The sequence below is a fragment of the Hemitrygon akajei genome, chromosome 10 (genome assembly GCF_048418815.1).
Source record: "Hemitrygon akajei chromosome 10, sHemAka1.3, whole genome shotgun sequence".
Classification (NCBI taxonomy): domain Eukaryota; kingdom Metazoa; phylum Chordata; class Chondrichthyes; order Myliobatiformes; family Dasyatidae; genus Hemitrygon; species Hemitrygon akajei.
In genome coordinates, this window is record NC_133133.1 from 70,294,223 (window position 1) to 70,317,780 (window position 23,558).

Sequence of the window (23,558 nt, forward strand, 5' to 3'; positions counted from 1 at the left end):
ATCACAGTTTCTCTGATCATAGTCTTGTTCCTGGAATAAGGGAGACTAAAGCTAGAATGTATAGAATTAAGGTGAGAAGATAAAGATCTACAGAAGACCTGATGTATTAGATTTTTACACAGAAGGTAGTGGCTATATAGAATGAGATGCCACAGAAATTGGTAGAGGCAGGTACTTTCACAATATTTAGGAGATGTTTGGGCAGGTTCTTGGATAGGAAAAGTTTGGATGTAAATGGGCCAAATGTAGGAAAATGGGTCTAGATCTGGAAAACAGCTGAATTGAATTGAACAAGTGTGAACCCAAGGTCTTATTTCCATGCTGTGTAACTCCATGACCCTCTCATTTCAGAATATCAATTTCTGATCCTATATGTAATCACTTAATCTTCTGATGCCCAATCTTCCAGTTTGAATATGAGGAGAGATTACAAATCTTAAAAATGTAGTCCATTGCCCTTAAATCTAATCTGATGAAATATACCAAGATGCCCATGCTTTGTGTATTTTCCATTTCTGAAAGCAGAGATCCATTCAGGATTCCATCTTGGGATATTACTTCCAAATTCGGTCCTACACTCTGACAGAGTTACTTGAATCACCTTTAACTTTATTTGGTTGAGGCTATTATGTAAAATTTACTCATTTCTCAACATTCTGCAGTCAAGGAATGTGTTCATCCCAATTCCAGTTAGCAAACATGAATGGAGAATTTTGCGCGCTCTAGAAGAGAGTTTTGATGTTTTTAATGTCAGATTTTTAATTGGTCAAAGCTTAAGCTAATCGTCTTTTAGCCTTCAGTAAACATCGGTCATTTTATTAACATTATGAAAGCAACTGAAAAGTTGCAGCAATGGTCTACAGGGAGACAGAAGAGACTGCAGATACTGGAATCCAGAGCAACAAAAAGTCTGCTGGAGAAACTCAGTGGGTCAAGCAGCAACTGGGGGGTGGGGGGGAGTTGGAGGAAAGGTCAACCCAAAGCAGCTGCTATTTGACCCTTTGAGTTCCTCCAGCTGCAATGATCTCTTCCAACTAGCCATTATAATTTCTCAGTTGTTGTTCCAATTTGTATAATCAATTCAACATGAGTTTTTTGACTGTACTGTATGTACATAAACCTAGAAATGTTATCAAGGTTTTTATGTGAGACACAAGTAAAATTCTGTGATGTAGTTTTCAAAAAAAGAAATTCATGGATACAATGTGGATCAAGTTCTTATCAATTTTAATTCTAGGTCCTTTGGGTACCTGATGCAGGGTTGCCAGGGTGCTGGGTCACGCTTAGTTGAATCAAATGGCATGCAACATCACTTCTATGATTTTTCCAGTCTACATAGATGTCAGAGCACATTTCTGCAGAAGGAGGTACAAAGCCTCTTTTGTCTTCAGTATGTCCTCTTTAAAATGCATACTCAACTTCTTACGATAGCTCTCTCTTCTCCCTGCAACCTTATATCTCTGCAACAACTGCAAACCACACTGATGGATGTACAAAGTAATGATCTTATTATGGATAAGGCCCAATCTGCAGTAGAAGATGCCTTGGGCCTCATGCCTAATAAGGTTTTGCAGTGATAAGTCTCTTAAAAGCAAGCACTCATTGACCTATCGTACAAATTTTAAGAGCAAAAAGATTTATCGGTCCCATTTGTTCCTGTCATTGTTGACTACATCTTTCAACTTAAAGTTCATCTTCCTAACTCATTCTTAGAACCCTGCTCTCTGTCCAATTTGGTGTCTTAATATCTTTACCAGCTCTTTCACCCTCTGATTAGCTGTTGATAATCTTCATTCATTCAGGTTCAGTCAGTCATGATTAAAGGTACTAAGATACCATAGAGTCATAGAGTAGAAGTTCCACCTTGTAGTGAGCTCCAGACTATTATAATTGTTGGTGAAGGTGAAGGAGGGGGCACCCTCATTTCACTTCTTTGTAATTCTTCTGAGTATTAGATTGGAGTTATTTCAAGACCTTCAGTAACAGATTTGCTGACAAGGAGACAAGAATAAAGCATAACATACTGGAATAAGTATTCACTTGCAGGTACAAGTATAAATAATTAGCATCCAATAGCACCTTGCATTTTGTATATTCTTAACGTAAACGAATGGTCCAAGAAGATGCACTGGCACTGCAGGTAGTGCAACTGTCTCCATGCTTCGGCAACTCTAAGTCAATTCTGAGCTTTGATATTGAGCATGTAGAGTCTATAGGTGACTCTGAGAATTTACCTCAGGTGCTCTAGTGTCCTCCTGTATCCCAAAGGTGTGCTGCTTGATGGGTTAGTTGATTGTTGTAAAATTACTTCTCATGTGACTGGGTACTGAGGTAAGTTTGAGAAAATGAGGAGGATGTACAAAGTGGGTTTGATCTGAGAGCCAGCATGGACTTGATGAGCCATATACTCTCCTTCTGTGTTATATGAAGCCATGAGAGTTAAATCAGAAATAAATAACTGGCATTTTAACGTCATTCATATTTCAATCCTACTTTTTATCCATTCAGAATCTGATGAATATTGAAGGACTGGCTTACCAGATTTCAGCAGCAAGCCAATGGTTTGGATCAAACAATTAGTTGATGGAACAGTCTTTCGTTTCCTCATCTATGAATGGTTTCTTTCAACATATTTCCTCTCTCTAAGCAGTGAGATACAAATAAGAACCAGCACATTCTAAAACACATACTGTTGGACATCCAGATCATTTGAATACAAAGGTTGGATTGCAACTTGTCCAATCTATCCTGACTGATTCTGGTGACCTGCCGCAGGTCTCCCACACAGCTCATTGATAAAACCCATTCTTAAATTAAGTTCGATTTACCAAAACATTAATTAGAAACAACTTGAGGTGGAAGACTGGAACCTCCCTTTAGATAAACAGACCTTAAAAATTCAGATAATGTTGCTGACAATGAACACAGTGGTCGATGTTAAACTCCACCTGCAGTGGCACCTCATATTAACATTTACCTTGAACACATCTAGTAAGAATAAATCTTACATGCACAAAGAAACTCTTGTGACAGATAGCAAAGTTCAAAATAATGTTCAAAATATTAGTCCGACTTAGCCTTACACAATCTCCACTGGATAGGATTACTAGGTATTATTCAAAATACTCTGCAGGTTTGACAAAATTTAGAAACTTATTTTAGATACCATTTAACCTCTTACCAAGTTTGCCTTAATTTCAAGATTACCTTGACAAATCAAAATCCCAGTGGATCCCATTGAGTCCCCTCACCCGTAAAACAAATAGTGGACAAAAGTTGTGGCTCCTGCCCCTGAATTTCAATCTGCCTTAAAATATCATTAAGCAATTATATTTTAAGATGTAGTTTACTCATCCATATAAAGATTTTAAGATATGGGATGCAATCAACAATCTGGTCTCATGAAAATCCAGTCTGCAAATGCCCCATAACTAGAAGCTCAACAAAAACTCCTTGGTCTTTAAAGTCATAGGTCATGTTAAACTTCATTAGCAAGACAAGCCTTGGAAACCCAAGGCTGTATGGTAGCACCACATGTTCCATAGCAGCAACTGTCAGTTGTACATTTCCTCCAAATATTATTTCAATAAAGCTGTTGGAGTCAGTGTGTAACACATTGACTATACTAAATAGTGTGTTCAGCACTACTGAGCAGTGATAATCTTGTTGGCAAATATTACATGGTATAATACTTAAATATTTATTAACTACTCATCTGACTGATAGCTTGAGAGCTTCATTGCTATATATACTAATTTAACATTTTAACTGTTGACACAAAAAACTGTCAAAGCATTTCTTTATAAAAAAAAATTAGATAACAATAATGTCTCTGTAATTGCTTCTGACCAGCTCCCAAGTTCACTCTTTAGGAATTATTAGCCAATAATTCAACTTTTTCACAACAATTGGATCCTACCTGTATAGATCTATATCCTTAAGGATGTCGTTCTGCCAGATACAGCAAAACGTTATTGCTGAATTTCATGCTACAACTATAAGCAAGTACATAATCAAATTTGCTATTGGCAGTGCTGTAGGAGTTCAACTAGCTTTCAGTTATGTTCAAATTAAAATATCTAGATGACAGATGGATAAACACTGAAGGAAATGAACAAACTGGAATATTTTATATGCAGCATAGGTGAATGTGTGAAAAACAATCTATTTCACAGTATTCTTATGAGCAAATAGATTGTCTTGGATTAAATTCCGCTTTGCAGGCAAGTGTAGTCTTTCTTGAACTAATTAGATCAACTCTTATGAAGAAAGTTGTTTCCTTCCACTGCTTTCAGCTCCAGCTTTTTAATACCCAATGTGTGTTCTGCTTAGACACAAAGTTAAATATTTGACCTCTGACCCTTCCACAACCTCAGTGTTAGGAAATAGTAGACTAAGTTGCCATTCTAATCTTTCAATTCAGTCCACAAAATAAACAGAAGAGATTCTGCAGATGCAGGAAATCTTGAGCAACACACACAAAGTACAGAGGGCTCAGTGAGTCAGACAGCATTTATGGAGGGGAGTAAAGAGTTGATGTTTCATGCCGAGATCATTTGTCAGCACTAGAACAGAAGGTGGGGAAAGGGGGAAAGAACACAATCTGGCAGGTGATCAGTGAAATCAGCCGAGGGGGAAGGTGGGAGGGTGGGAGAGGGCAAATGAAGAAAATAATTACCATCTATAAATTTGCTGATGAACCTGCTGTAGTTGCAGAATCTCTGATGGTGATCAGGAGGTCTGCAGGGGGAGATAAGTAAATTGTGTGGTGTCACAATAACAACAGTGCTCGCAGTATCAATATGTTGAAAGAATTGATTGTGGACTTCAAGAAGGAGGAGGGGAAAGTAAGGGAAAACACACCAGTCACACCAGTCCTCACTGAGGGATCAGCAGTGTAAAGGGTGAGGTTTCAAATTCATGGGTGTAACATTTCTGAAGAACTATCCCAGGTCTATATAGATGCAACTGCAAAGAAAGCACATCAGCAGCTATACTTCATTTGGCATTTGAGGAGATTTGGTACATCACGAAAAACTCCAGCAAATTTCTAAAGATGCTTGCACCACTCTCTGAAATGGAGGGCGACTGCACAGCTCTTTCCGAAAAACTGCAGTGTGTTACAAGCTCAGCCAGCTCCAAGACTCCTTCAAAAAGTGATGCCTCAAAAAGGCAGCATCTATTATTAAGGGCCCTCTTCTCACTGATGCCATCAGGGAGGAGGTATAGGGATCTCAAGACACAGTCTCAATGTTTTAGGAACAGTTTTTTCCCTTCCATAAACCAGGTGTATAAGATGATGAGGGGCATTGATCATGTGGATAGCCAGAGACTTTTTCCCAGGGCTGAAGTGGCTAGCACAATGGGGCAAAGTTTTAAGGTGCTTGGAAATAAGTAGCAAGGGGATGTCAGGGGTAAGTTCTTCACACAGAAAGTGGTAGGTGCGTGGAATGTACTGCCAGCAGCGGTGGTGGAGGTGGATACAATAGGATCTTTTAAGAGCCTCTTACATAGGTACATGGAGCTTAGAAAAATAGAGGGCATGCACGAGGGAAATTCTAGACAATTTTGAAAGTAGGTTACATGGATGGCACAACATTGTGGGCCGAAGGGCCTGTAATGTGCTGTAGATTTCTATGTGCTGTGCTCTATGTTCCACCATCCAATAAACCACCCCATGAACACTACCTCTCTATTTTGCTCTACTACTTTTAATAATACTACTTTTATTTAATTTTCTACAGTACTGTGCAAAAGCCTATATATGTGGCTTAGGACAGGAGGGGTGTGGGACAGGTAGCAGAGAAGGAGTGCCTGGAGTGGGGGTTGGTGCTTGGTGTGGATGCAGGCACACCCAGCCCGGAGACACCAGGCAAGGTCAATTAATCCAAACATTTGGTTTATTGATCATTACGGAATGTATTTCTGATGCTTTCCACTCCCTCCCCTCTCCCTTCCTCCTTTCCCAACCATGATTCCACTCTCCCTGCCCCGACCCACTCTCAATCCTGTCAGAATTAGGATTACGTCATGAAATCTGTTTTTTTTTTGTGGCAGTAGGACAGTGCAATACACAAGATTACTACAGTTTTTTGCAAAAGTCTTAGGCATCCTAGCTATACATATATATGTGCCTAAGACTTTTGTACAGTACTGTATCATAATCACAATCAGAATCAGGAATAATCACTGGCATATGTCATGAAATTTGTTGTTTTGCGGCAGCGGTACATTGTAATACATAATTTTTTTAAACTATAAATTACCATAAGAAATATATTCTTAAAAATTAAATTGAGTAACAGTTCAAAAAGACAGCAAAAAGAAAAGAAAAAAAATTGAAGTAATGTACATGGGTTCATTGTCCATTCTGAAATCTGATGGTGGAGGGGAAGAAGCTGTTCCTAAAACATTGTCACAAACAAGAAAAAATCTGCCAGATGTTGGAAAGCCAAGCAAGACACACAAGATGCTGGAAGAACCCAGCAGACCAGGCAGCATCTGTGGAAAAGAGTACAGTCAACAATTTGGGCCAAGACCCTTCAGCAGGACTCTGCCTGAAACATTGTGTCTGTATCTTCAGAGTTGTGTACCTCCTTCTCCTTGTTAGCAGTAATGAGAAAAGGACATGTCCTGGGTGATGGGGATCCTTAATGATGGATACTGCCTTTTTGAAAGCTTCACATTTTAAAGACATCCTCCATCCTGGGGAAGCTAGTGCCCATGATGGATCTGACTGAGTTTACAACTTTCTGCAGCTTTTTCTGATCCTGTGCAGTCACCCCTCCATACCAGATAGTGATGCAACTAGTTAGAATGCTCACCATGCTACATCTGTAGAAATTTGTGAGTGTCTTTGGTCTCATACCAAGTCTCCTCAAACTCCTAATAAAATGTAGTCATTGTCATGCCTTCTTTATAATTGCATCAATATGTTGAGCCTGGGATAAATCTTCAGAGATATTAACCCCCAGGACTTGAAACTGCTTACTCTTTCCACTGCTGATCCCTTGATTGATGACTCAATTGTTTGTTTAGGACACTATGCCACTTAATTGGCACAGAAAACTGTTGTCAAACAATTTCTAACTAGCATCAGACGGGTACACTTGTGTGGATGTTAGACCTTACACCATGCTTAGAGCAAACAGATTTTAAAAAGCATCAGCTGTGTGTGCTTGTGTTCAAAAAGCAATAATTTCTGTCACTGATATTTTGTGAGAACTAAATATTAAGTCAATTTGGAACTGTTTTTCTCACTGTGCTTTCAAGCACACAGGCTTGGATTTGCTAGAAATGGACAAGAGTGAAAATTAAACAATTTTACGACTTCAACAATTTAGGAATCACGTAGAATTTGAAGAAATCAATAATCATCTTGAATGTTACATTTGAAATGAAGATTTGGAGGATGCAATCATCAAAGCACTGTTTAATGTTAGTACACTATCTGCACTAGATATCTTCACTGTTTTTGTCCATTTACAATCCAGGGAGCATGAACACTGGATGATTTGCTCTGTCAATAATTATTAGGAACTGATACACAGTTTTATAGAATTGGTGTAGTATTGGTAGGGATCTAATTTGTTCTCTATTTCATTTAAATAATAATTTGTTACAGTTAAATGGTATTGATTTTTATACCTTTTTAGCTACTTCCATGGAAGTTTAGCTAATGGGGCTTGTGTTGCCTTTATGGCATTTGTTTAGTTTATAATATTTTCGCTTTAGTAATTCGTTTGTTAGCATTTTTTAGTTAAAGTTCGGATTGTTTAAAGTAAATCGTTGTCTGTGATATATCGCGGCATGCGATGACGTCACACCCGGTTTCGCCGCATCCTGTGGGAAAATACAGGTTTGGAGAAATGGGAAGGAGGGGGCTCACATGTGCAAGATCAGCGCAAGAAAAGTTTTCTTTCTACGCACTAGAAACATCAGTGAAGCAACGCCGTAAGTTCATGAGATAATCGATGTGTTGAATTAAAATGTTAACGCTGATTCTGTTAAAAGTAATGATGGTTGATAAGGTTTATGTTTTCGTTAGTTAAAGAGTTGCGGATAGTTTGTGTTGAAGTGTATTTAAAGCAGTCAATGGCGTAGGTAGATTCTGACTGTATGCTGCATTTTAATGTAATGTAGTTGTTGTAGTTTACTTTTGCAAGTATTTATGATGTAAATGAGATATCAAGAAGGAAACAAATACTGTACAAATTTTGTATTGTTTTATCAACAGTTTTCACCATACGTTAATGTGGAAGAGTGAACAGTAAACGGTTAAATCTTACTGCGATCCTGTTTTCATTGACTACAGTTTACCTCGGTGTTTAGTTCAGAGTTCTCTTACACCTGAGCGAGAACACTACAGGGCTGCTGTTTATTTGGGTCAAAATGTACTGGTCCCAATATGTCTCAATTGACTGGAATCTACTGTATATACAGTATATATAAATATATTTTTATTCTTTTTTTACAGTTGTCCAGATTAAACTCCATCTGCCATTTATTTGCCCACATTTCCAACTAATCTATATCTCACTGTATCCTTTGACAATCTTCTTCAGTAGCAACAGTTCTGTCAAGTTTCATGTCATCTGCAAACTTAATAATCAGCCCACCTACATTTTTATCCAGATCACATACTTATATACTTTAATAGCCAACTTTCCTTCAGTCTCTGCTCTTCCTAGGAATTAACATGAATAACCATTTCTGTTTACAGAAGTGTAATTTATAATATTTATATTTAATGAGGTTTTGTCAATGAGGCTAACACCAGTATATTTATTCCAAAGCAAAAGAAGAAATTATATGAAATGCTTAGCTAAATTCCAATAATGGTGAAATCAATCTGCTGGATCCCTGCTCTAATCTAAGAAAAACATCTTCTCAGTGCTTTACAATGGTAAAAACATTCAGGCTGTTTCTAATGCTCCTCTCTGCCCTTCTCCAGGGAGTAAAGTTTTGTTCAATCCAAGTTTATTGAGAGCCATTTTGTCAGCATGAGACATAGAAGAAAGGCTTAGATGTGCCAAATCAAGAATCACCATGTTTTCTTACCCTGGCATGAGCAATACAACTGCATCCTAAAAGTCTTCATATTAAAATCATCCTGACAAAAGTACATTGCTGCTGACATAGCATTTGAAGCCCTTTTCTGTACTGCCTAATGATGAAAAATAGGTTCGTGCACAAAGTTTCCTAATGAAATTCTACTAATCAGTACTTGTGGAAAAACCAATTATACCACGCCATATGTTCAGACTGAAGTTGAATTTAATTATGTCTTGTCATTTGCTCTTATTGTACTACTAATAAATTCAGAGGTTTTTTTTTACAGTTCAACTTTTGGATGAAACTGCCAAATTAAAAAAAATAATGAAGTTTTACTTTTTTGCCATTGACATAAAAAGGTTAACACCCACCATTCATTTTAACAGCAAGATGAAATTATGCCAGTGAAGTTTGATGAGTCTCTTGTTTGGGTGGCAGCTGAGCATCCAATTAAGGACCAACATTTTCTGCTGAATTCAAAAGTCCTCGAAATATGTGGCAATCTTCCTATTTATTGGCTCCGTCCAATATATTTGAAAGGTAAAAACAACAGAAATAAAGGTATCAAAGTGTTTGTATGTAGTTTCATGTTCATATCAAAGAAACCTTTTTATTAATAGATATGATCAATGCTTTTTGTTCACTTATACAATACTTACAAGACTAAGAAGCTGCTGTAGACTCTGATTGCTGTTTCAGTGATTAACTTAATATCATTAACTCAGTATCATACACAATCTAAATTGAAAGCTTGGCTCTCCCTTGTGAATTATGCAAGTATGGTAATGAAAAAGTAAGAATTATTGACAAATTATTTAATTTGAAACAAGATTTAAAGCTTTAATTTTACCATCCAAAATGATTATACTGCATCTGAAAAAGAATAAGCAGTGAATAAAATGATATGTAATCAACGTTGAGTCAGAACTTTAATTGTAATAAAATTCTTTGTTAAGTCCCGTGATAAGATTTTACCTTGAACTCATTTGTAGAAATCCTTACAATTGGTAAAAAAAAAAAAGGAAATTTCAATAAGCAGTGTTCATTGGTAGGTTGTGACATATTTATATGTCAAATTCTTACCCTGCTATTTGTTTGCAAGTTTTTTTTTGAAGTTATAAATCACTTACATCCAAGTATCAGGCTAAAGGATGTTACATCTTGTCCAGAAATATTCACCTTGAAGTGATTGGTCTATCTGAAATGGGTTTAATGTGTTCTTTTTTAATGATTTACACTACAAAGAAGTATCAACAAGTATCATTCAGCTTATTGCAATCCTAGAACACTGACACAGAACTGGTAATAAGTTACATATTAATGTGTTTACAATATTTAGCTCAGGGAAGATATACCAGTTATTAAAGATGCTCACATCTGTAATTGTTTTTAGCAAAACGCTGAATGGACATTGACCCAAAACCCACCACTGCTTGGCATAAAGCACAAGCTATTGAAAGCTACTGATTATGTTCATAAACCTGTAATGGATGTGTCAAAAGCATGATTTGAGGCTGTATTGATCACAAATTAATGGACATCTGCTCATAGATTTCTACTTGTCTAGACAAAAGTCACTTCTGGTGTATCCTTAAAAGAAGCTTTTTTTTAAGAACAAATGGAGTCACCATTTCAATCTTCTGTTCCCTTGCGCCTTATGCTGTTCAATTTCTCATACACTGGATGCAAGCAAAGCAAAAACAACAATCGCAAATCCATTTTTAAAATGAAAGCAAGCCAGTCTATGATAAAACAATAAATGAATTTGCAAATGGAATCCCATGTTTTCTTTTTCGCCAATGATATGTTGATGAAAAATAAATCAATATATTTTAAATTTATAATGTCCATAATTATACAGCCTCAATGCAGCAGTGGAGTCAGCTTTCATTTCCATGTTTTTGTTGTCTGGACAATGTCTCAAGAGCGGCAACATATGTACTAATAGCTATTGGAATATATAGGAGAAACATATCACTCTAATACATGCACTCCGAGGAGTTCTTTGAGTTCTAAATTAAAACTGCATCTTTTCAGATACAGGACTTTATGATTTTGGAGATCCAGAGGAAGCTGAAGAAGAGGCACTTTCTGACGAGTTGAAAAGCAACCCCAATGGAAAGCGCCCAGCACGCTCTGTAAATGACTATGTGAGTGTCTGCAGCCATCTTCAAACAAAGTGGTGTACATTTTCAAATTGTGTTAAACTGGATGTTCATAAAGTAATTGTTTTTTACTATGGCTTAAATAGTGGATGAATTTGAATGGCACAATTGGACCTTAATAATGCATTTCTAATTATACCATCAACACCTGCACTAATCTGTAATTTGGATTCTTTTTAAACATACCTTTCATTAATCATCAGTTAGAAGTGATCCTTGAGCAACTAGAGTAAAGAGTTAATATTTGTAATTAAAGTTTGGTTTTAATACTACTGTACTTTAAAAACAGTGAACATAATTGTAATGCAGTAAACCTACTTTATTGTTACTCTCTCCTTGGCGTTTCGGGGGCTGCAAAGAAAAAGCCATTAGGACCGTCACAGAGGCTGCTGAGTGAGCCTCCAGATGGCTATGGATCAAAGGGTGTGAACCGTGGACCAATACTGCTGGGACACAAGCTGAGGCCTGATCAACCCTGGCTGGGTCCCCTGGGCGAGGGCGTCTGATGCTGAAAGACCTAATGACCCCAGGTTACTTCACTGATGATGTGTTTCAGCACATCCTACAATGCACTGTATCTCAGCATCAAAGGGCATCATTCCCTTTCCACAGATTCAGAGCATCAGAGTCGACACATGGCTTCACCCATGCTGGCTAATGCCCAACCTACCTAATGAAATAGATATAGCAGTCTTGGATGAAAAGTGCAGAATCATTAAGGGATCAATATCTTACTGTAATGTATAAACTTCTTGAGGGTAGGTAAATAACAGGAGTGATTATCACTGGAACTAATAGTGAACTACATACTAAATATGGTGCAATAGCTATGAGTCATGTTTCAAGGTTATTTGCTTTTGGAAGTAAATCTAGTTACATGAGAAGCCATCAGCATCTATTTTCATATTTTAAAAAATAGATTGTAAATCATTGTAACTTAGACATGCGACATGAGTGCTCAAGTTATGAAATGATCAACATCAAATCTCACACTAAGAAAACAGTGCCCTGAGCCATCATACCTTTGCCAGCTCTCTGGAAAAGCCAGAAAACACTGGTCTTTATTCGTAGCTCGGCCAAGCCCTATTCTTCCAGTGGACATCCAGTTCCATTTAGAAATATGCCATTCAATCTTCTTCCTCTGCCCTTTCAATCTGTCCATTCCAAATCTCAAACATATTCTCCAGCAAGAGAATGTTCACATTTGAAGCCAGTTGAAAACAAGAGCACTCATGGATTTGTTAGTCTGACTTAAATCAACAAACAATGGCTATCATATATCCAACTGAGGGATGAAATCACCAAGTAGAATCCATATGATGCTTCATGAAAGCCTCTGCTCAAGATATTTGAAATATAGGTAGTATAGTGTAAAGTGAATCAGGCAGATGGGGCTCATCAGCTGTAGCTGGCAGCTTATCAAAGAGAAGGAAAACTGTGATCTCAAACCTCCACTGCCTTGCGACAATACCCACTTATGGGTAGGCTTTGTGAGCGAACCCCAAGGAAAACTCAAGAGTTGGAATCCGAAAGGCAGTCCTGCATTGATTTTGACACTGACTGGAAAATGCTGCGAATGTATCAGTCTCTACCATTCCATCACCATTGTGGGTAGGGGCAGCCTGCTGCATGGGCAATGGCCTGCTCTGCATATCGTACTGCCCTGGCTTGTGTATCAACTTCACCTGGCACCATTGACACTATTCAGAAGAGGACACTCCTGCTTCAGCTCAGGGTGTTGACACAACACATGAAGCAGCTGTTACCGATTATAACTCACTATGCTCAATGGACATAAAGACTGGTGCCAGGGTTTCTTCCAAAGGTAGGAGAGATTCGCAGATTTCTTTGGATAGCTACCACCCATCATAGACTGGGCATCCACCAGTCAAAAAGTGCTGACCTACCATGGTCAGCTCTCCTTATTGGGTGCATACTGTAGTATTGTAGGCAGCCGTCGATCCTAGGGGTTCATGGGCTTGAACCTCTGGTGGACTGTGTCCACTCCTGGGTACAATCCCGAGCGGAAAGATTTGAAGAACCGGCAGTTGCCCGTGCAGTGGGTTTCCCCTCTCCACGTCACTGATGTAGTCCAAGGGAAGGGCAAGCGCCAATACAGCTTGGCACCAGTGTCGTCGCAGAGGTTGCCAGAGTGAAGTTGTAAACAACATTGAACCACCTTAGGGACCCCGGCTCTGGATTTCTTCCTTGGGGTTTATGCCTGAAGCCTTTCCCAACCGTCCAAGGCTGATGAACCTCATCTACCCGATTGGTGCATGGGGATTAGAAATCATCTGAACAGCAGACTAAAAACACTGCAAGGGGCAGGACAATACAGTGAAAGAGACCAACCTAAAGCTGTCATATTGGAATGTTTGGATAATGATGACTGGCCTCTCTGATAAGCTCCAAGACATCAGTGGTCAGAAAGACAGCTGTAATAAATGAGAAGCTCAAGCGATTTCACGTGGACCTAACCACCCTCCAGGAGACGTTTCTGGCTGACTCTGGCACACTAAAGAAGAAAGATTATTCCTTTTTCTGGCAAGGGAAGGGCTTTGAAGAATCCAGTGAGGAACACATTGTTGAAGATGGTGGAACCAGGTAGCAATGAATTTGAGTGAATTCTTACTTTTCACCTCAAGAGCAGTTTCTCTGTAAGGGTGTACACTGTATTCCACATCTGCAGCAAAAGATGAGTTTTATGAGAACCTTGCAGCCACCATCAGGAATTCCCACAGCAAGGAACATCTTGTTCTCCTTGGTGACTTCAATGCCAGAGTGAGTGCAGACCTTGACGCATGGCCCTCCTGCTGAGCTCACTTTGGCATGGGTAGGATGAACGAGAGCAGACAGAGATTGCTGGAGTTCTGTACCTATTCTAATTCCTGTATCAGCAACTCCTACTGTCAGACCAAGTTTCAGCACAAGGTTTCCTGTACACCCTCACTCCAGATGCTGGCACCAGCTGGACTTGATCCTGAGCGGAAACCCCCCTCAGCAGACGCTCCTAACATAGCACAGACTGCGACACAGATCACTTGCTGGTGTGATGCATGATTGGATTGCAGTCAAACAAAAAATCGCACTAAACAAGAAGGGAATCCTCACATTAATGTCAACAAGATGTCTCACCGAGACCTGCTGGAGCAGTTTTCTAAGTCCTCCGAGAAAGAACTGAGTACCCAGCAGCCTGGAGAATCTGTCACAGAAAAATTGGAACTTCTGTGGAGTACCATCTACAGCACAGCCTGAGCTACTTTTGGGAAGAGAATCTTGAAAACAGATGACTGGTTTGAAGCCAAATCCAATGAAATAATCCCTGTTATCAAAGCCAACCATGCTGCCCTGCCAGCTGAGAGGAACCTACAGATCCTCAGGGCTGCTAGAAGCAACGTTCAGCAGACTGTCAGCTGCTGCACCAATGTGTACTGGATACAGCTCAGTGAAGACATCCAGACAGCAGAACTGACAGGCAATATCAGGGGTATATAGATTGGCATCAGGAAAATCCTCAGCCCCTCTCAGAGCAAGGTGGCTCCCCTCAAATCCATTAATGAGTAAGTAATTACAGACAGGGGAAAACATAAGAGGTGCAATGTACACAGGCGTCTTGGGATCCAAGTCTCTACATCACTGAATGGTTAAAAGGGCTAATGGTGTGCTTGCCTTCATTACTAGATACATGGTAAGAGTCAGGAAGTTATGATGCAGTTGTATGGTACTTTGGCTATCCACACTTGAAGTATTGCATGTAGTTTGGGTTGCCCAAGGATATGGAGGCTTTGGAAAGGGCACAGAAAAGGCTTACCAGGATACTGCCTGGATTAGAGGCTACAAGGAGAGGTTAGTCAATCTTGGCCTGTTTTCTCTGGAGTGTCGGAGGTTGATGGAAGAAGTTTATACAGTGTGATAGGATAAATAGCCACGGTAGAAATGTGGAGTACTAGGGGGCATAGCTTTAAGGTGAGAGGGGGTAAGTTTAAAGGAGATGTGTGGGCCAAGTTTTTTTAAATTTTACACAGAGAGTGCTAGATGCCTTGAGTCTGCCGCCAGGGATTTTAATGGAAGCAGTCATGATAGTGGCATTCAAGAGACTTTTAGATACACACAGCAATATGCAGAGAATGTTAGGATATGGATCATGTGCGGGTATAAGGGTATCATGCTCAGCACAAATATTGTGGGTTGTAGAGCCAGTTCCTGTGTTGTGCCATTTTATGTTCTAAATGTTACCCTGTATAGTGACTCAAAATTAAGTGCTTTCCCATTTATATGAGCAGAGTGGAAGTCTGGAAGTTGGTATGCGGTTGCCAGTTCTGTGATAACCTACTTACAAACAGTGACCTCTGTATTAGGTAGTTTGTTAAGTGGCCACTGAGTGTATGTCCATGATCTTCTGCTATTGTAGCACATCCACTTCAAGGTTTGACATGTTGCACATTCAGAGATGCTCCTCTGCACACCACTGTTGTAACACATTGTTATCTAAGTTACTGCCACCTTGCTATCAGCTTGAACCAGTGTGGCAGTTCTCCTCTGACCTCTCTCTTTAACAAGATGTTCTCACCCACAGAACTGCAGCTCACTGGATATTATTTTTGTTTTTAGCACCATTCTTTGTAAACTCTAGAGACTGTTGTAAATGAAAAACCCAAGAGATCAGCAGATTCTGAGATACTCAAGCCACCAACACCAACAATCTGGCACCAACAATCAATCCATGGTCAAAGTCACTGAAATTACATTACTTCCCCATTCCACTGTTTGGTCTGAACAATAACTGAACTTCTTGACCATGTCTGTATGCTTTTATGCATTGAGTTGCTGCCATATAATTGGCTGATTAGATATTAACATTATCAAGGAAGTGCACAGGCATACCTAATATAGTGGTCACTGAGTGTGTACATTGGATTTTACCATTGCCGAATGGAAGCACTATCCTTGCTAGAAATCCAGTCCTTTGTATCAGTTGAGATCTAAAACATGAATGCAGTTTCTGTTTTCACAAATCCTGCCTGATTGCTGAGCCTTCTCAGCAACTTCTGCATCTGTTTCTCCCACAGGCCCACATGCAGACAGGACAGTGTGAAAGTTCTGGCTTCATGGGCCACTAGCGTATTGATTTTCCAATCAGTATGCCTGGCAGGTATTAGATTCACTGGGCATTGCAAATATTGGAAAACCAGACAGGGACGGAATCCCCCTGATTTGCCATCCATTAACTTGATGGGAAGTCAGACTGGCTTCCTGCCCTCCTTTTAGTTATGCCAAATCACTTTGCTTGACTTACTTGTGACAAGCGCCTTGACCTTGTAATCCCAAAGGACTGGCCAGCTGCAAAGTGAGCAGGCATCTTGGACAGTCTGCTTCAGCACCACACAGAGCAGGGCTGCTTTTCCATACACGTAATCACAAAAATCCTGTGCACTAAGCACCCTGAATAACAAACCAAAAGGTTAAAACTGCTGCCTGGAAACTATTCAGTTTTATCCCAGGTTTTGGAACGGAGCCTTCTGAAGGATCAAAGCAGAGTACTTGTTCACTTAATTCTTTATGAACTGGTTACAGGCTGTAATTTGCTGCCATTTGCTGAATAATGGTGAAAATGACACTACTTGAAAAGAAATTATGTGAACATTTCAGCTGAGTATAGAGTTGATAGAAAATTACCTTCAACAATTAGGTAGGCAATATAGAAAGGGGGTCAGTGTTTTCACAGACTTAATATCCCAGCTCATTCCAAGATTCAGGGGAATAGATTTAGGACAGAGAAGAGGAGGAACTGCTTTTCCCACAGTGTGGTGAATCTGTGGAATTGTCCACCCAATGAAGCAGTGGAGGCTGCCTCAGTAAATATACTTAAGACAAGGTTGGATAAATTTTGCATAGTAGGGGAATTGTAGGCCTCCGTTAGTCTTGATAGACCATGGATTTGCACCTGGGAAAGTTTCCAGGGCGCAAGCCTGGGCAGTCTTTTTTTTATGGAAGAATGGCAGTTGCCCATACTGCAAGTCTCCCCTCTCCACGCCACCGATGTTGTCCAAGGGAAGGGCATTAGGACCCATACAGCTTGGCACCGGTGTCGTCGCGAGCAATGCGTGGTTAAGTGCTTTGCTCAAGGACACACACGCAGTCTCAGCCAAGGCTTGAACTAGCGACCTTCAGATCACTAGACGAACGTCCTAACCGTTTAGTAGGGGAATTAAGGGTTATGGGGAAAAGGCAGGTAGGTGGAGATGAGTTTATGGCCAGATCAGCCATGATCTTATTGAATGACAGAGCAGGCTCAACGGGCCAGATGGCCTACTCCTGCTCCTATTTCTTATGTTCTTATGTTCCACAAGTTAGGTCATGCATTTGTGAACAAAAAAGGTCTGATCCACCCTTGGAGCTCAGTTCTCGGGGGGTGTGGGGGGGTGGGGGGGGGGGGGGGTTCCTGGAAGGTGAGCACCTTCCAACATGTACTAAATTTCCTAAAGCATCACTGCCAAATCTGTTAAATGTTTCTTCAAATTAGTATCCCAGCTCATAACCTAGGTAAAGGGTCACCATTCCATGTTTGCATTTTGCAGTATCTTTGATTCAGTTTTTTCTTAGGAGAATTTATTCTTCGTTTTACATTTTTTTGCTGACTTTGGAAGAATATAATTCATTTAACTGTAAAAATCTCAGAGATCCCCCTGGGCTCCATTGGGGAAAGGCACTGAGTAAAGTGTCTTTAAATTATGCAACTGAGGAATGATTTCAAATGCAGTTCACAGAGACAGGAAAAGATAGACCATTCAGCCCCTTGAGTCTGTCCCACCATTCAATTAGACCTGTACCTCACACTTAATTACTCATCTCATTTATGTTTCACTTCATACCCACTCTTTTACAAAAAAAACACTCAAATATTTAATTTTTTCAGTATTTTTGAGAGAAGTCTTCCACATTTTCACTACTCTTCTTATGGAATAATCATTTCCTATTTAACAACTCAATGGGTCAAATTGTAAGGTTACCATCCAACTAGAAGCATCTTTATCTCCCCCATTTCAAGTGTTTCAAACCATCCATCAATCTCCATTTGGGAGATCTTAATCAAACAACAATGGGTTTGAGCATTCCTGGACAGTTAACATTATAACCTTGTTAAAAATGAACCTTGACCCTAAAGACCTTCCTGTCCCAATGAAGTATAATACCTGGGCCACCGCCTAGAAAGTGACCACTGATTTAGGACAGCTCAAGCACATAGAATAGCTGATTGCATAAAGGAAAATATTTGTAAATTACTTTTCTCTTGGACTTACCTTTTATGTCAAGTAGTCAATAAAACCTGATAGTCAATGATTCCTGATGAAGGGTCTCGGCCCGAAACGTTGGCTACTCTTTTCTCACGGATGCTGCCTGACCTGCTGAGTTCTTCCAGCGTCGTGTACGTATTCTTTGATCCACAGCTTCTGCAGTTGTGTTTTTGTGAGTCAATAAAACCTAGTCTTCTATTTGGAAAATATATCATGTATTCCTACCTAAGACTACAAATATGTCCTCCTGCCCAAGATCCACAAACCTAACAAACTACCCAAGATCCATAAACTTGGTCTCTTACCCAAGACCCACAAATCTAACTGTCCAGGTAGGCCCACTGTCTCTGCCTGCTCCTGCCCCACTGAACTTTAGTCCTCGTACCTTAACTCCATTCTATCCCCTTGGGTTCAGTTTCTTCCCATCTAGATCTATTACTCTTCTCATGCTCTTGACTAACACTAACATTCAATTCCCTAGCTCTGACCGCCTCATTTTCACCATGGATATCCAGTCTCTATACACCTCTATCCCCCATCAAGAAGGCCTTACAGCTCTCTACATTTTTCTCAACAAAATATCCAGCCAGTCCTCCTCCATCACCACCCTCCTCCCTTTGGTAGAACTGATCCTCATCCTCAACAATTTCTCCTTCGGCTCCTCCCACTTACTCTAGATTTGAGGGGTAGCCATAGGCATCCGCAAGGGGCTCAGGTATGCCTGCCTTTTTGCTGGCTATGTAGAACAGTCATGTTCGAAGCCTTCCCTGGCAATACTCCTAACTCTTCCTGTATTACATTGATGACTGCATTAGTGCTGCTTCATGCAGTCATGCTGGGCTCATCAATTTTATCAACTTTGCCTTTAACTGCCACCCGTCCTTCCCTTTTCTCAATCTCTCTGTCTCCATCTCTGGAGACAAACAGTCAACTGACATCGTGTATAAACCTACTGATTCCCACTGCTATCTTGACCAGTGGTCCCCAACCACCGGACCGCAAAGCATGTGCTACTGGGCCACGAGGAAACTATATGATTTGGCGATGTGAAACGATATGAGTCAGCTGCACCATTCCTCATTCCCTGTCACTCCCACTGCTGAACTTGAACGCACGTGAGGTCATTACCCATGCGAGGTCATCAGTTGCCTAAACGCAGTGACACCCTCGTACCAGGGATCACTGGTTGGCCTCGGGTAAATGGCCACCTCGCAGTGCCGTTGCTACTGGCCTGGAGCACGGACAGATGGGAGCCACCCCTAAACCTGTTTAGAACACTGAATGTTCATGAGGAACACGGTGCTAAAATATTCGCAGACGACCTAATTCGGGCTCAGGGTTTCGTAAGTAGCAGAGCAGCTACCTCGCTGTGATCTACTGAAAGTCATCCCTCCAGCCAATCTTTTGTCGGCCGATAGATCCTACCTACCTACGGGGGGGGGGGGGGACGCGTCCTGTCGCACTCCTCGCTCAGTCGGTTGCTCTCTCCGGACTGTGACCACTGCGGCCCTGGCACGGGGACCTCCGGCCCTTACCTTGTTCTCTCACCCCACCCACGGCCAGCCGCACCTGGCCAAGGCGTCTGGCGGTGGGCGGGCAGAAGGCTGGAGTTCAGGCCCGCAGGCTGTCTAATGAGGCAATGAAGCCCTCAAAACTGCTTTGGCACCTTGAGTCCAAGCACCCTGCACTTAAAGACAAACCCATTGAATATTTTTGAGCGAAAAAAATGTGAGCAAGCAGGGCAGTTTCAAGTGCTGAAAGCCATGAAAACTAAATTGCGGAATAGACTGGACATAAGGAACCCCCTTCAAGTATCGCTGTCTCCCATCACCCCTCGATGGGACCATCTTGTTGCAGGGAAACAAGCCCAGGGCTCCCACTGATTCAGCGATATTGGTGTGTTGCAGTGATTTTATATGGTCATACGAGGAAAATGTGTGCTGTGTGTTTAATATTAAATTTGTTAGATAAACCCTTTTAGAAACAAAATTGAGAGTATTAGCCTCTTATAAGTGACTTATGGTTGACTTATCATCTATATTCCAGTCATGATTAACACACCCACCCTCCTCCCCTGTCAGCCAGTCTGCAAGAATACTGTCAATATTAAACCGGCCCGCAGTGCACAAAAGGTTGGTGACCCCTGATCTTGACTATTCCTCTTCCCACCCTATCTCCTGTATCTTATTTTCCCTCTGGGTAGCCTCCAACCTGATGGAATGAATATCAATTTCTCTTCCCAGTAAACAAATTCTTCCCGCTCCCCTCTTCCTCTATTCCCCATTCTGGCATCTTATCTCTTCGCACCTGCCTATCACCTCCCCAGGGTACCTGTCCTCCTTCCTTTTTCCCTGAGCTCCACTCTCCTCTCCTATCAGATTCTGTCACCTCCAGCCCTTTACCTTCCCCACCTCCCTGGCTTCACCTATCACTTTCCAGCTAACCTTCTTTGCCTCCCTCCACCTTTTCATTCTAGAAACATAGAAAGATAGAAAATAGGTGCAGGAGTAGGCCATTTGGCCCTTCGAGCCTGCACCGCCATTCAGTATGATCATGGCTGATCATCCAACTCAGAACCCTGAACCTGCTTTCTCTCCATACCCCCTGATCCCTTTAGCCACAAGGGCCATATCTAACTTCCTCTTAAATATAGCCAATGAACTGGCCTCAACTGTTTCCTGTGGCAGAGAATTCCACAGATTCACGACTCTCTGTGTGAAGAAGTTTTTCCTCATCTCGGTCCTAAAAGGCTTCCCCTTTATCCTTAAACTGTGACCCCTCGTTCTGGACTTCCCCAACATCGGAAACAATCTTCCTGCATCTAGCCTGTCCAATCCCTTTAGAATTTTATACGTTTCAATAAGATCCCCCCTCAATCTTCTAAATTCCAGTGAGTATAAGCCTAATCGATCCAGTCTTTCTTCATATGAAAGTCCTGCCATCCCAGGAATCAATCTGGTGAACCTTCTCTGTACTCCCTCTATGGCAAGAATGTCTTTCCTCAGATTAGGGGACCAGAACTGCACACAATATTCTAGGTGCGGTCTCACCAAGGTCTTGTACAACTGCAATAGAACCTCCCTGCTCCTGTACTCAAATCCTTTTGCTATGAATGCCAACATACCATTCGCCTTTTTTACTGCCTGCTGTACCTGCATGCCCACCTTCAATGACTGGTGTACAATGACACCCAGGTCTCGTTGCATCTCCCCTTTTCCTAATCGGCCAACGTTCAGATAATAATCTGTTTTCCTGTTCTTGCAACCAAAGTGGATAACCTCACATTTATCCACATTAAATTGCATCTGCCATGAATTTGCCCACTCACCTAACCTATCCAAGTCACCCTGCATCCTCTTAGCATCCTCCTCACAGCTAACACCGCCGCCCAGCTTCGTGTCATCCGCAAACTTGGAGATGCTGCATTTAATTCCCTCGTCTAAATCATTAATATATATTGTAAACAACTGGGGTCCCAGCACTGAGCCTTGCGGTATGCCACTAGTCACTGCCTGCCATTCTGAAAAGGTCCCATTTACTCCCACTCTTTGCTCCCTGTCTGCCAACCAATTCTCTATCCACATCAATACCATACCCCCAATACCACATGCTTTAAGTTTGCACACTAATCTCCTGTGTGGGACCTTGTCAAAAGCCTTTTGAAAATCTAAACATACCACATCCGCTGGCTCTCCCCTATCCACTCTATAGTTACATCTTCAAAAAATTCTATAAGATTCGTCAGACATGATTTTCCTTTCACAAATCCATATTGACTTTGTCCGATGATTTCACCTCTTTCCAAATGTGCTGTTATCACATCTTTGATGACCGACTCTAGCATTTTCCCCACCACCGATGTCAGACTAACCGGTCTATAATTCTCCGGTTTCTCTCTCCCTCCTTTTTTAAAAAGTGGGGTTACATTAGCCGCCCTCCAATCCTCAGGAACTAATCCAGAATCTAAGGAGTTTTGAAAAATTATCACTAATACATCCACTATTTCTTGGGCTACATCCTTAAGCACTCTGGGATGCAGACCATCTGGCCCTGGGGATTTATCTGCCTTTAATCCCTTCAATTTACCTAACACCACTTCCCTACTAACATGTATTTCCCTCAGTTCCTCCATCTCACTAGACCCTTGGTCCCTTACTATTTCTGGAAGATTATTTATGTCCTCCTTAGTGAAGACAGAACCAAAGTAGTTATTCAATTGGTCTGCCATGTCTTTGTTCCCTATGATCAATTCACCTGTTTCTGACTGTAAAGGACCTACATTTGTCTTGACCAATCTTTTTCTTTTTACGTATCTATAAAAGGTTTTACAGTCAGTTTTTATGTTCCCTGCCAGCTTTCTCACATAATCTTTTTTCCCTTTCCTAATTAAGCTCTTTGTCCTCCTCTGCTGGTCTCTGAATTTCTCCCGGTCCTCAGGTGTGCCGCTTTTTTTTGCTAATTTATATGTTTCTTCTTTGGATTTGATACTATCCCTAATTTCCCTTGTCAGCCATGGGTGCACTACCTTCCCTGGTTTATTCTTTTGCCAAACTGGGATGAACAATTGTTGTAGTTCATCCATGCGATCTTTAAATGCTTGCCATTGCATATCCACCGTCAACCCTTTAAGTATCATTTGCCACTCTATCTTAGCTAATTCACATCTCATACCTTCAAAGTTACACTTCTTTAAGTTCAGAACCTTTGTTTCTGAATTAACTATGTCCCTCTCCATCTTAATGAAGAATTCCACCATATTATGGTCACTCTTACCCAAGGGGCCTCGCACAACAAGATTGCTAACTAACCCTTCCTCATTGCTCAATACCCAATCTAGAATGGCCTGCTCTCTAGTTGGTTCCTTGACATGTTGGTTCAGAAAACCATCCCGCATACATTCCAAGAAATCCTCTTCCTCAGCACCCTTACCAATTTGGTTCACCCAATCTATATGTAGATTGAAGTCACCCATTATAACTACTGTTCCTTTATTGCACGCATTTCTAATTTCCTGTTTAATGCCATCCCCGACCTCACTACTACT

The 23,558-nt window shown here is 40.9% G+C and overlaps 1 protein-coding gene across 1 annotated transcript in view; it reads left to right on the plus strand.

Annotated features, from left to right (window-relative positions):
* tnmd (tenomodulin) overlaps positions 1 to 23,558 on the plus strand; it is a 138,781-nt gene that overhangs the window by 99,766 nt on the left and 15,457 nt on the right. Inside the window, exons 5-6 of the mRNA XM_073058421.1 lie at positions 9,441 to 9,594; positions 11,092 to 11,204. Coding sequence (XP_072914522.1) covers positions 9,441 to 9,594; positions 11,092 to 11,204 — 267 coding nt within the window. The remainder of the gene's footprint in view (positions 1 to 9,440; positions 9,595 to 11,091; positions 11,205 to 23,558) is intronic.